General features: G+C 38.4%; 1 protein-coding gene across 1 annotated transcript in view; it reads left to right on the top strand.

The window, feature by feature from the left end:
- The window catches only part of LOC110158975 (ecto-NOX disulfide-thiol exchanger 2-like), a 35,477-nt gene that overhangs the window by 12,744 nt on the left and 8,310 nt on the right, over window positions 1-14,423 (top strand). The window contains exons 3-9 of the mRNA XM_020923538.2: window positions 2,602-2,808; window positions 4,525-4,758; window positions 5,045-5,257; window positions 7,897-8,003; window positions 8,671-8,785; window positions 9,833-10,020; window positions 12,978-13,080. Of these exons, the coding sequence (XP_020779197.2) occupies window positions 2,602-2,808; window positions 4,525-4,758; window positions 5,045-5,257; window positions 7,897-8,003; window positions 8,671-8,785; window positions 9,833-10,020; window positions 12,978-13,080 (1,167 nt within the window). The remainder of the gene's footprint in view (window positions 1-2,601; window positions 2,809-4,524; window positions 4,759-5,044; window positions 5,258-7,896; window positions 8,004-8,670; window positions 8,786-9,832; window positions 10,021-12,977; window positions 13,081-14,423) is intronic.

Genomic DNA, 14,423 nt, shown 5'->3' with positions numbered 1-14,423 from the left:
AAAAGGATTTATTAAACTCAGAGTAATAAAAAATAGAACGACACTGTGTTTTTAAAATTATAGCTTTTTACAAATAAAGACTTTTTTATCAAGAATGTTATAATATTTATTGCAGTATACATCTTGTAATAGCGTGTTGTGAAAACAAACAGTGGGATATGATTACCAAAGAAAGATTGAAGTATCTCTACAGGATCAGGAGAAGCCACTGCCCGGCCACAAGGTCTAAACAATACAAAGACATATTCCTCTTACTCCATGTACACATCTGATTGGGATGCACGGTGTATGTCTCCTGTAAAGTTATTCTGAGCGCGTGGACTCCAGACTCCAGCACAGACTGAGAGGATGTAGAGGGGATTATGCTGAACTCCCCTTTGGCCTGAAACATGTCTCTGTCAGGTGTCAGTGAATGGCTTTTGTGGGTGAAATCTTTTACGAGTAAAGGCAGATTACATATAACAATGCCACTGAAATGTTCTCTTTCTACTTTTGCTGTGCCACCTTCCTGGAAAGACATACTTGAAACATTGTCTAAGTAAGATTAAACAGTGTAGTGAGAAAATGGCAGTGGTGGAATATTGAAAATGTATGCACAAGGAAAAGTATAATCATGGTTAAAAATTTACTCAATTCCAAGTGCAAGTACTGCTGAAAAATGTATAGTAAAAAGTATAAGTGAAAAATTCTACTCAGAGTACTAATTACTGTCATTTCAAGTTTAGAAGCCTTTAATCAGTAGATATACTTAGGTGCACTGTGTACCTTTTCGGTTGGGGGGTCCAGCACTTTCTTGTTTCTATAGATATGTCATTGCTTTGCTTAGAATGCTCCACAATATGACGTTAAACAGATCTACTTTACATTTATTCAGCTGCAGGTGGTGTTATAGCTCAAAAATACCTAGAAAAACTGACATTCTGATTATGAATGGGGTTGCCTCTCCATAGTTCTGATCTGTAACTTGGTCTGGTTTGGTCTCCATGAAGACAGAAAGGTTGAATGCCATACTGTGAAACATTCCAGACAAAGCAATAACCATCTCCATGAAGAAAAGCTATTTTCTTACACAATGCACCTTTAATATATTGTACAAACTCATTCCAAACTTTAACTGTGGGTTTCTCTATAATTATCAGTCCTGTCAACACAAAATAAAAACTGTAGTTATCCTGACACCCTGCTGTCCACCTGTCTATGTTTTCAGCAAAATGGTGAAGAGGGAGCTGAGCGGAAAGGCAAAGCTCTTGATTTACCGGTCAATCTACATTCCTACCCTCACCTATGATCATGAGCTTTATGTAATGACCAAAAGGACAAGATCGCGGATACAAGCAGTCGACATGGGTTTCCTCTGCAGGGTGGCTGGGCGTTCCCTTAGTGATAGGGTGAGGAGCTCAGTCACATGGGAGGAGCTTGGAGTAGAGCTGATGCTCCTCCACATTGAGAGGAACCAGTTGAGATGGCTCGGGCATCTGTTCCAGATGCCTCCTGAGCGCCTCCCTCGGGAGGTGTTCTGGGCATGTCCCACCAGGAGGAGGCCCCGGGGAAGACCCAGGACTCGCTTGAGGGACTATGTCTCTCGGCTGGCCTGGGAACACCTCGGGGTCTCCCCAGAGGAGCTGGAGGAAGTGTCTGGAGTAAAGGAAGTCTGGGAGTCCCTGCTTAGACTGCTGCTCCCGCGACCTGGCCCCAGATAAGGAGAAGAAAGTGGATGGATGGATGGATGGATGGTAGAAGAATCAAATTGAAAATCAAAATCTGTCAATATGGGGAAAACAAAAAATAAAACTAATGCTAGAATTATAGTCAATTACATGTAAAAATAAAGTTTTAAAAATCTACTCAAAATGTACTCAATCACAGTAACATGAGTAGTTACTTTCCATCCATAGTTAATGGGAGTTCTTATAGCCAGTGTCAAAAGAGAATGTGCACATAGAATTCAAGCTGTGAATAAAGCAATCACACAATGGTCAGCCCAGGAGCAATTCACAGTATGGATGTATATAAAGAGCAGCCCAGAGAACAGGCGCTGATTGCAGTCTTTGAAAAACATGTAGAAATCAAGCATCCCCGTCGCATTCAGCAGGCACCAGAAATCTACAGTATACTCACATTAGACTTGGATTTCCATTGGCTGAATACCAAAAGTGGATCTAAACAGAATTCTGCTAGTTCTCATTATTCATGTTTTAAGAGTGACCTGTTGTGCTCACTGTGGGTTCACTTCCTGGCCTCGATTGTTTGGTGAATGTCCGTTACCATGGAAATCCACTAAGTTTCTGCCAGTAGTGCAATAAGGGGGATACACTAAGCAAAAAAATGAAACAAAAGTGTGATGGAGCAACCCCATAAACAGTTGGGTCACTACTGTAAATATATGTATCGTTTTATAGTGTCAATATTTTTGATGGACAAAGTTTTGAACGTTTTTTTAATTGAAAGTTGTTAAGCTACATTGGTTTAACATTTGGCTAAAAAAAAAAAAAAAAAAAAAAAAAACATGTTTCAGACCTTTCTTTTTTTTTTTTTTTTTTTGATGTTCTAAGTTTTTCTTTCAGCAGAGATGTAGCCTGTCAAATCCTTTTTTTTTTCCAGATCTCCCCCCTCCAGCCACCAGGGAGCGCCCTCCTGGGTGTAAGACGGTGTTTGTTGGTGGTTTACCAGAGAATTCCACGGAGCAGACCATTGAGGAGGTCTTTGGTCCATGTGGAGAGATCATCGCCATCCGCAGAAGCAAGAAAAACTTCTGCCACATTCGCTTTGCTGAGGAGTACACCGTGGACAAGGCTCTTTTCTTATCCGGTAGGCTAAGTGTTGTGAACAGATTGTGACTTTTTTTTTCTTGCTAGTTTGTCTGTTTAAAAAAAAAAAAAAATCCTATTCATGATATAGAGGCTGGCTCTAGATTCTGTCCTGTAACCACTAGCACCGTGAGTTTCATTTGAGTGGAGATGAACTCCATGGGTGATGTCACACTTGCTTAGTCCACTTTTTTATGCAGTCTAGGGTCGTACTCCATTTTTTTTTACCATGTTTTTTGAGCAAAACTTGTCTTACTCCAAAACAAGCAGCTCTTGAGGTCAAATACGTCCGCTGTGTACTGTCTGCATGTAATTACAAAGTGTTTATAATGCCTTGACACCGCTCTGGCCTCAGAAGTTGTGAAAAGTGCTAATAAACTTTGCTGTGTATAATTAAGATGCTCTGAATGCATGAGGTAAATGAGGAATAAGTTTGGAGCAAACCCTTCAAAATGAACTAGTTTTGTTTCAAGTACAGTGCCTTTAAATATTAGGATTGTTGCTAGTATGTAACTGTGACCAAGCATATAGGTCTAGATAGATAGATTTTTTTAGATTTTTTTTTCCCCTCAAAAAAATGCTCTGTGTGCCAACATAGTAGCCACAAACACAATTATTCAATCTTATTTACTTTAAATTGTACTTTCTGCAAGAGAGCCCTGAATCTACATTTTCATCATTGTTTATTGTAATTTTCATGGCTTTTGTGAAGTTCCATAGAATTCCTGTGTCCACCCATTGTTCAGTCTTTGATCCTTTCAGCAAATTAAGTCATTATAAATTCACTTTGGTGCAGACAAAAGCAGTGTTGAGATGGCCAGGCTGTAATTAGCAGTTCTGCACTAGTTTACTGCCGCAAGAGACAAGCTGATCTTTTTCAGAAGTAGGCTCATACATGTAAGTGTGGAGGGTCCAGGAGGACAATGGTGAACAATGGGTGAGAGAAGCATGATAAGCTTCTTAGTGTATACTTTTGGATTCACACTCATTTATTCTTGGCTTGTTATTCAGTTGAATCTAATGCTTAGCCTCAGGTCTGTTTACTTGGCAGCAGAGCAAACTATGGTGGCTCTAATCATTTTGTTATACAGTATGTCCTTAGGTTCCATCCATCTAAATTACAACATGCATTCAGTTTTATAAATCTGATTTTTACAGTTTTAATTCACTGCTGTGATAAATATGTATGTATATATACACATATATACATTGTCCAAACTGTTGAGCTCTGGTAAGTCTAGTCTTTTTTAGTACAGAGGGATATCAGTCTGGTCATCACCCATATCTGTTGTGTCTTAAGCCAAATTCAGACAGAACCGTGCAGATCTGTTTATTTCAGTGATGCAAAGTCATCTATCATTTTGAACAAGAGTTTGGCGCTTCACTCAGTGATTCTGCACAAATTCACTAAAATGTTTCATTCCATTGTGATATTTTTTCCTTTCCTTCTTCCTCATAAACAGCCATATTTGTTTTTATATGGATGGACCATGTGTGTCCCTGATTGGCTAATCGACAATCAGATTCACATCTGGAGGAGCGTGTATTCTGGTTCACAGGAAAGCTCTGCGGCGAAGAGGAGTGCAAACCCTTCACCAATCATGATGTCCTCATTAAACTGCACTGTGGAGCATCGCAATCTTGTTAATACTTACAGCCAAACACCAACATTGTGTCTTAAACATTTTACTCACATACAAAATACAACTCTCCACAGGTTACCGCATCCGCCTGGGTTCCAGCACAGACAAGAAGGACAGCGGGCGTCTCCACGTGGACTTTGCCCAGGCCAGAGACGACTTGTACGAGTGGGAATGTCACCAGCGCATGTTAGCCCGAGAGGAGAGGCACCGACGCAAGATGGAGGAGGATCGACTAAGACCGCCTTCTCCTCCTCCCATCGTCCACTACACCGACCACGAGTGCAGCCTGCTGGGGGACAAGATCAAAGGTCTGTGACTGTAGATGGCTGGTGTTCGGGTAAAAGTAGGCCTAGATGAAGCTTTGTTTTGCGCTTACTCTCAACCCACATACTAGTATGGTGCCTTTGTATTTGATGAAAATCTGGAGAGTACAATGAGAACAGAGAATAGAAAAAAAAAAATCTGTTTGTCATTTTGGCCCATGCAATGTTTATTTGTTTGACTTTATATAAGACTAATGGTCTTTACTCTCCAAATACTTCCTTTGCTGTATACCACCTGACCTGTGTCTTCTCTCCTGCATGTGTGTTCCAGATGATGTGAAGTTTGCCGAGGCTGTCCGGGTGCTCCTGACCTGGCTGGAGCGAGGTGAAGTCAATCGCAGAAATGCCAACAACTTCTACTCCATGATCCAATCGTCCAACAGCCACATCCGCAGACTGATGAGTGAGAAAGCCCAGCATGAGAAGGAGATGGAGGAGGCCAAGGAAAAGTTCAAGAGCGCACTGGCTGGGATACTGGGCCAATGTGAGTTATTTGTGCACAGACACATTGACGGTCTATTCTAGACACTGTAGTGTATGTGTATTCAAAATCATGAATACTTGTTGGTAACACCTTATAATAACTACACTTAATGTCTAATTCTAACCTCAGATAGTTACTAAGCCTTTATCAGTCTTAAACTATTTCTTACGTATGTATGTTTCTTATCAGGATAAAATGTGATAAAAAATTGTGTTCAGACACAAAAGCTCTTTTACTCTGACCACAAATGCAAGAATTCCTTTTTGTTGTATCCTAATTTCTAATGTAAACTAAACCCAATAGAGCTTGATATGAAACGTCAAAAATGGAAAGTTACGTTATGGAAATCTGCCACGTTTTGTTTGTAGGAGTGCAAAAATATATATGAGCCAAAACAATGAAATGAGTAAACAATTCAAAGTGGAACAGTCTGATAAACTGCTGAGCCACTGGTAAATGCATCAGTCACTCTATAGTGTTGGAGAAATTAAAGCTAGTATTTGGCATGTAAAAATCTCCATTGGTTTAACTGAAAATTCAGGTGTGACGTCATAATCTCGAGCCTATCGATCTATAGGCCAAGGTAAGTCATTTTTATCTCTGTAACAACCCCTCACCAAACTAGATCAGCCTAACTCTGTAAGAGATAAATAATAGATGAACTAAAAAAGAGATAGCAAAGCCAAGGTGAGGTTGAACATGCTTAGAAAGTTGTTTTCATCTGAGAAAAATCCAGAGGAAGCAGACTGCTCCCACACCTCTGACAGCTCTCAGTGCAGCTGCACAGCCCACGGCATTTCAACTCCACCACTTCAACACATGCATGTGAATAGAACGCAAAAATAATTTCAAGTGCGTATGACAGATTAGACTAAACTAAAACACAGGTAACATAACTATATTTAAAAGTGTACTAAAAATCTCGCCTAGTTTTTTTTATTTTTTTTCATTTTGGTAAAGTTATAATTTTACTGCTTGGACCTGGGCAGCAGACATGACATACTAAGAGGGAATACCATAACTGTTACCTGGCAACTATAATGTCAAGAAGGGCCAAAACTTGATAAAATAAAGGTCTAAAATGTCAGAAAAACACCTTCCTTTCTTGTCCATTGTCCGTGTTGATTACGTTTTTTCCAACAGTATTCTGTTTTAGAACTTAGAGCTACTTCCTGTATTTTTATACTTTTCTTGTCCACCTTTTTTTTTCACAAACCACCACTTAGATGATGTACTTAACCTTGATAAATATTCACCACAGGTGCTATCCCACCAAACCAAGTATAAAAAAAAGCCTTGAAAACCTGTCATTTGCACTTTAAGGCATAGGTGAAGCAGTACATTTTTATGTGTCTTTTGTGTTTCCTCCATAGCGTAAATATATAAGCTCAGTTGTAGCCATCAGCACAGAGGGTGTCTATAATGGCCATGCTTCTCTTCTCAGTGTTCGTCATTGATTGGAACCATCAAATTACTTACACGTTTCTGGGAAGATACTATTGATCCTGCAGTGTTCTTTCCCTCACTAAATGCACTGTTTCACTATAAACTGCTGTTACTCACTGGTGACACTTCCCTCCTCCTCCCTATGTGATCACTATTAGATCATACAACAGTGCAGGCATTAATTATAACTGTAATAGTGACATTTGTAAATGTGTCAGCTCTTTTGAACGTTTCCTTAATGTGAACGGTTGGAAACGGATCTAATTTTTTTCCTAGTTTTTATGTATTTTTATACAGATTAACCCTGAACCAACTCAAAGATCAGCACAGAAATGGAGTAGCAACATGAGTGAGAGCTTTGTGCACAAATTACAATTAACTTACTATTGTACTGCAACATTTTATGTAGATAATTTCAATGGGTAAACCACACTCCCAATTTCAGTTTGAACCATTTCTTCACCTTGGTCATTTCTGTCTGTGATAGATTTGCTTTTTTTTAAACAGTTCTCACATAGGGTTCTGTCATATAAGTGAATAGAAAAAGAGCAGAAACAGTTCTGTCAAATGACCTGATATAAAAGATTCGGATTCATAAAGGAGCCAAAAGAACCCATCAAATTGTAATGTTCTTCAATTTCTCAGTTAACTAACTAGGAAACTTTATATCCATACATACTCTCTTGCATCTTCATGGTTTGAGCTGCTTCAGGTTCATCCTTCATACTTTGAATTCAACAGCTCAGATGAAACTATGACTCAATTTGTTTTGCATTATATTTATATGATCTATACAAACAACTGCACAACACTCCCATTACTCACCAGAGTAACCAGACCTGTGTTTGCATGTTTGGCGGTGTGTGTATGTGTGTGTGGGTGTGTGTGTGTGTTTGAACAGAAAACAGCATTCAGGCAAGTTTTATCTTCATAGGTAGGTCTGTAATACTTATAAGAGAGTAAAGAAGCAGCCAATGTAACCATGACTCACCATATAATCATACTTCATCAAATATGGAGGGAGTACAGGGAGAAGCAGTATGTGGTAAGTATAGCATAAGATGCCTTCAACATAGGTACTTAAAAAGTGCATCAGGTTGTTGACTCCAGTCTCTCACACTCTGCTCCTTCCCACCTGCCTCTGTCTCCTGCCCCCCTGTGGATGCTCTCTGCCCCCTCCTGCACCTCCACAGTTGAACAGATTGTGTCTGTATTCCAAGCTGCTTCCAAACAAAAGGCATGGGACCATTTCTCCAAAGCTCAGCGCAAGAACCTGGACGTTTGGCGCAAGCAAGCACAGGTTAGTACACCTTTTGTTCACACATGCTTTAAAATTATGTGCTTTGGTTCCATTAGTCTATAACTGCTCATAGCTATTATACAAACTGTTTGAAAAAAATTAACAATCCACTGACTGATCAGTAGTTACAATTGTTCATTACAAAAAAAAAATACAAATAAATCTGCCTCTTACTGCCCGTCTCCCTGATGGCCCCATACAAGCTGCTGGGTGAGTTAAATCAATAGGGAAAAAACATTCACATTCACGTATTGACAAAATGAAGCATGACAAGAGGTTGCACTGTGACTGAGTGTTTTGAACTGGGTTCAAATGGACCATTTATCTGCTTGGTAAGTCCCTTATGTCATCATGTCTGCTTTTGGTATTCATCCAGCTTGAGTAGAATCACATTCATCATTTTAAGGTAAGGTGACTGATGTGCCTAAATCTGTTGGGGAATTTTGTTCTCAGCTTCAGTGATTATTTTCTTAACACATCTAAGATTGTTGTGCCCATATGTGCGGTTATTACTCAACAGTTCGTCATTGTGTTTGAAGTAGAAACCGTTGTTCAAGAGAATTTTTATCAGGCCCACGGGAACTTTTAGTTGTCCAGATGTACAGTACTTCAAACACAGTCTGAGCGCAAATAGGCTATAAGTTGTCTGCTGTGTCTTGTGTTCCAGGAGTTCAGAAACATGCACAATGAGCAGCTGATGGGTATCAGGCGAGAGGAGGAGATGGAGATGTCTGATGATGACATGGAAAGTCCCTCCAACAGCAAACACTCAGAGGAATCAGGTCTGAATTTATCACATTTGACAGTACTTTACAAAGACCAGTCTTGAACTCTATCCAGGGTCACTGATTTCCAATGGCTATGATTTACCAATCAGAGAAATGTGTCAAAACAAACATGGTGAAAAAAGGGTGAAATAAAACTTTGAGAGGAGATGTTTTCCTCATTTGAGAGACATGTGCCAAAAATTAGCAACTGTGGTTGGACTGTCCCAAGTAATTTTATTCTACTCTTTAACTATTTTGCAGCCCCATAAAAGTCCACTGCTCCTTTTATTTTAACTTTTTAATAACAGTGTCGCGCTGTCCTCAGTACACACGGTTTTGACAATTGAACATGTAAGGTCATCTTTCATCTAGAGTTTCACGCCTCTCTGCTTGTTATTATGCTTCCTTTACAAGCTCCTTTTAATCATTCTGATCTTTGCCATGGGCTAATTTGACAGCTCTGGTAATCAACATGCAAATGTATGTAAATGCAGTCAGAGCAGCCCTTCCCTGGTGCCACCTCACTATACTGTGATTAGCTTTGCTGTCACAGGCCTGTCAATCTGCAGCTGCAACACAACCGGACACAGTGAAGCTGATGTTTGTGTCAAAAGCCAAGTGTTACACCATACTGCTGTTATGATGACCATAGGCTAGACACTAATTTTTCATGTGCAGACAGAGTGGAGGTGACCAGGTCTTTGTTAGCTGTTTACACTGCTGCATCAGTCAGAATTGCTGGCTGTTATGTAACAAAATTTGTGCAAGACACTGAGCTCATATTTTAGCTTATATTTTACATATTTTTTCCCACAGTTTTTAAGTCTAATGAATATATCATCACATACCAATTGTCTCTCCTGAGATAGATTTCTGGCAAGGCAATACCATTCCTAGTAGATAGTAGATTTAAGATGTTGGCAATGTTACAAAAGTCCTCAAATATACGCAAAATTAGAACATCTACTTGACAAAATGTGTTTAATTGGACAATAATATTACTAATGATAATTGCAATAATCAAGATCAGAAAGCTTTATCACTTCTGTTGGTCTGTTTTAGTTGCGTCCCAAGCCGAAGCCTTGAAGGAGGAGAATGACTCTTTGCGCTGTCAGCTGGACGCCTACAGGAACGAGGTGGAACTCCTCAAACAAGAACAGAACAAGAATCAGCCCCAGAGAAGTGAAGAAGAGAATACGCACTCACAGCAACTCAGCTTCCTCCAGCAAGCTCTGCAGGGCATGCAGACGGTACATACACATATGCATATGCACACACACTGCACATACACACTACACACATGATACAAGCTCTGCCGGGCATGCAGACGGTACATACACATATGCATATGCACACACACTGCACATACACACTACACACATGATACAAGCTCTGCCGGGCATGCCCACGGTACATAGCCGACCCACACACACACTACAGACACAAACACACAACACAGGAATGCAGACGGTACAAATTCTCCACATATTTTTTTTTTTTTTTGTAATGTATTAACATTTAAGCTGCAGAAGATTGAGTAATTAACTCCAATGACTCATTATAGACAAACTACTAGTAACAAACTAGTAACAAACTACTTCAGTTGTGTTATTTATTTATTGCATCTCATGGTTTCAACAACATGCTGGGGTTATCCTGCTTTAGCTATTGGTTAAGTTCTTGTTTCAGTGTCATAACGTACTTTCATATGTGGCACTTTAATATGTGTTATTGTGAAAGGCCTATGCACACAGCCCATTCACTACACATGAGCTTAGGTTATGAATGATAGGATTCTTAACACATATTAAGACATTTTGTATGACTCTGAAAATGGTCACAGACAGGCGATATCATGAAGAGTTTAATCCAAGTTCTTACTCAATTTCAACCAAGCTCTCTTTAAGACCAGGGTCAGTCAGGTGAACCCATTGCGTTTCTCAGCCCGATTTTGAAATAGCTCAGCTCTCTTTTATTCATGACCAAGTGCTCAAAAATCTATCTGAGGAGTGCAGCTGTCTGGGGCTGCTCTTAACCTCATCTTAGAAGAGGCTCAGGAATATTTAAAGCTGTAGTCCAGTTATAGAAGGGGTGTACCATCAAGGCATGAATATAAAAAATATATACAAAGCAAAGAGACTGGTACTTAATGCAGTGAGATTGGTGCTATTAGACTGAGCCATCATAAATACTATTCAGGTTTGGAATATTGTAACTTTGTGTGTGTGTTTGGTTTATGAAGGTATTTAGTATATTCAAGTATATTCAAACTTGCAGCAAAAAGTACTTCTAGTGATAATTTTGGTCAGGTCACCTGGAGGGTTGATGGCAATCACAAATGTATCTGATGGCTGGACTGTAGTTAGAACTGCCCAGTGGTATCGGAAACTCATACTTCAATGGAAAGCTTAAAGGGCCCATATTATGCAATATTCTGATCTATGTTAAACTTAGACAAACTTCATTGATCCACAATGGGTATTATTTGGACACAGTAGCTCGCACATCACAATATACTCTAATAACAAAGAGCAAAAATATAAATGGTAATAATACATTCTAATTTTTGTTTCCTCATCAAAAACATACCTGGAGTTGCGTTTTGTTTCATTCACACATAATTAACACACAAACCCTGCATATTTATGTTGCAATACAGCAAGGTCTTAGGTCTAGTAACTCGGAGAAATTATCAGGGCAGCATTTTGTGCATTTACGTTTTAGATATTTCATGACAAATTGCATTGTAATCAATAGGAAAAACTGGCTCTTGACAACCATTTGGGATATTGACATTATCACATCCCAGAATCCGCAAACCACCAAAACTCCATACACTTTACACTACACTACATACACTAGTATCCTTTGGAAAGTTTCAATCCTGGAATTTCCTATCTCTACTGATGAAAACAAAGAAGCTAGCAGTTAACATAAAAGACAAACTTCTGCTTCATGGCATCAAGTTGGAACAGATGGGACCAAGTCATTTGCAAGTCTCAAGTAAGTCTCAAGTCTTTGACCTCTAGTCCAAGTCAAGTCCCAAGTCAAATACAGGCAAGTCTAAGTTGAGTCTCGAGTCACTGGCTTGTAAGTTTAAGTCAAGTCCAAGTCGTCTGCTTTGAGTTTCAAGTCATTTCAATAGCTTAGATTTTTGCAGTTTATTTGACTTTTAAATTGAATGTCTTAATAAGATCTTACAGTGAATCATTACAGTCAGAATAGAACAAATGCAGATTTAAATGTGCTTCTCAAGTCTTCCTAAGTCATAGGGCTCAAGTCCTAGTTGAGTCCCAAGTCTTAGTTCATTTTACCAAGTCAAGTTTCAAGTCCTAAAAATAGAGACTCAAGTCTGACTTGAGTCCAAGTGACAACTTGCAAGTCCCCATTGCTTCAGACTGACAATAAAAATGATTATGCAAACATGTGTGAATGAGACAAAAGACAACTCCAGGTATGTTTTTAATGAGGTAACAGGACTGTAACATGTCTTAAAGCTTAATATAGGACCTTTACAGACCAGATCAGTTGTTTGTTATGATTCACATTGATGAAACACAGGTTCTGGAACAAACCCAAATGGAAGAAAATAACTATAATTTTAGACAGATGTTTGAACAAACTGAATAAAATGCAAGATGTTAAATTTCCAATGCAGAAAGATAAGCCCTCTAATTGAGGTGACATTGTAGCTCAAAGCAAATTTGTTAAAATTACATTACTGTTATTTAAACTTTCCCAAACACACAAAACAAGCACAAAAACTTTTATTCTCAGTGCAGTTAATTACTGCTCATTTACAATATATCTTTTCTTTATTGTAAATTAAAGCCACCATTCACTTTTTTTTTAACCAATATACGAGAGATTCTAATTAACGTGAAGTGCTTTTTACCACTCTCAGAGACTCGAGTGGTGTTTTGCAATCACGGTGAAGCCAACAACAACAACTAAAATGCTAACGTGCCCTTCCTGATTATCGAACAAGAAAACACTTTAGAATTAAATGCAGACAGCCCTCAGCAGACTTATTTTGACCTCAAGAGCTGTTAATACAATATATGTGTACTGGGGTAAGGCAAATATTGCTCAAATACATAGAAACAAATAGGGTATAGAGCCTTTAATGAAAATGCACCCAGAATATTGAACTGTGGTGGATCAAAGTGCTTTTTATATTGACTGGCATCTGTTTCTGTTGATGCAGCAACTCTTAAAAATGCGAGAGGAGTTGAAACAGCGTGAGTCAGATCTGGAGAAAAGTTCGGATGACAAACAGCACCTGAAGAAAGAAGTCCAGACTCTGAAGGAAGGACTTCAAAAACTACAACATCTGAAAAACACACATGAAATACAGGTGGGTCTAAAAAGTATAAACATTTCTAACATGTTCTAACTCCCAGCTGTAATAATTGGGGTATATCCAACAATCCAAAATAAAAATTAGTTTGCAGCATGATGTGTACACAGGCAAACAGAAGAAAGTGCTGCACTAAAATCCATTTGATAAAAGAGGAGTCCCACTGTGAACTGCACTCTCCGGTTCATATCATCTCTTCACAGTAATCAAATTTTGCTCACACTAAAACTGGCAGCAATTCAACATTTAACTGGCTCTTCAAACAAAAACTAGACGACGTCCTTTCTACTAACTTTGTAAGTGTGCAACATTGACTTTCAGGCTTCCGACCGAAAAGCCACAATTGGAAGATTAATATAAAAAATTTGCATATCAACTATTCAGTCTGGCGTCTTTTAGTGTAGCTGACCGTATATTTTCCATAAATTTCTCCTATAGACTTCAAAAAATAAAATAAAATCAAATATTAAAAGTTCAAAGGTATTGCAAAGGCTAACCAGCTATGTAGTAAGGCTAGAAACCACAATCATTTTCAAATTTTTCACATTTAATTTTATTGATTTATTTATTTATTTTATTTTATTTTTTTAAATCTATAGGAAAAATATAAATGAGAAATTTACTTGCAGAATCTGGGAGTGGGACACTGTTGACCACCATAAGCAGAGAAACATGCACAAAAAAATTACTATTATAGACTGTAGAGTAGGGCTGTAACGATATCCAAATCTCACGGTACGATATTATTATGATATGCATCTCACGGTACGATATTTATTGCGATATTTTGGTGAACCTAATAGTAGTGTAGATAGGACACTTACTGCTTTTAAAACACCTTGACAAGACTTTGATGCAAATCATTTCTGTCATAATCCCCATAATCCCAAAAATTCAAGTAAAAAAACATATTTCTTCATGTTGTCTGCACTGAAATGAATCGTGGGATATGTAATTACTTTGTTTATTAACGGTTGCTACTATAAAACCACGCATTTAATCATAAAAAATCGTAAATTGATATATTGTGGCAGCCCACGATATTATTGTGAGACTTTTGATGATACGATATCACGATATTTTGGTTATTGTTGCATTCTTACTCTAGACATTCACACGTGTTATTTCAACACTATTTTACTGAAATAAAAGAAAAGTGTTTTTATTACTTCACTATAGTGGTTTTAAACTAGCTTTGTCATGTTGTAAACGTCTGGTGTTTTGCCTCGTTCTTAATGTTCTTTATATGAATGGAAACCAGCTCCGGGTACAACTGTCTATTAAATTGGATAA

The sequence above is a fragment of the Boleophthalmus pectinirostris genome, unplaced genomic scaffold, assembly GCF_026225935.1.
Source record: "Boleophthalmus pectinirostris isolate CB_2022bp ecotype Guang Dong unplaced genomic scaffold, ASM2622593v1 HiC_scaffold_23, whole genome shotgun sequence".
NCBI lineage: Eukaryota > Metazoa > Chordata > Actinopteri > Gobiiformes > Gobiidae > Boleophthalmus > Boleophthalmus pectinirostris.
Note: the sequence above shows the minus strand (reverse complement) of the source record. Positions and strands in the feature narration are given on the sequence as shown.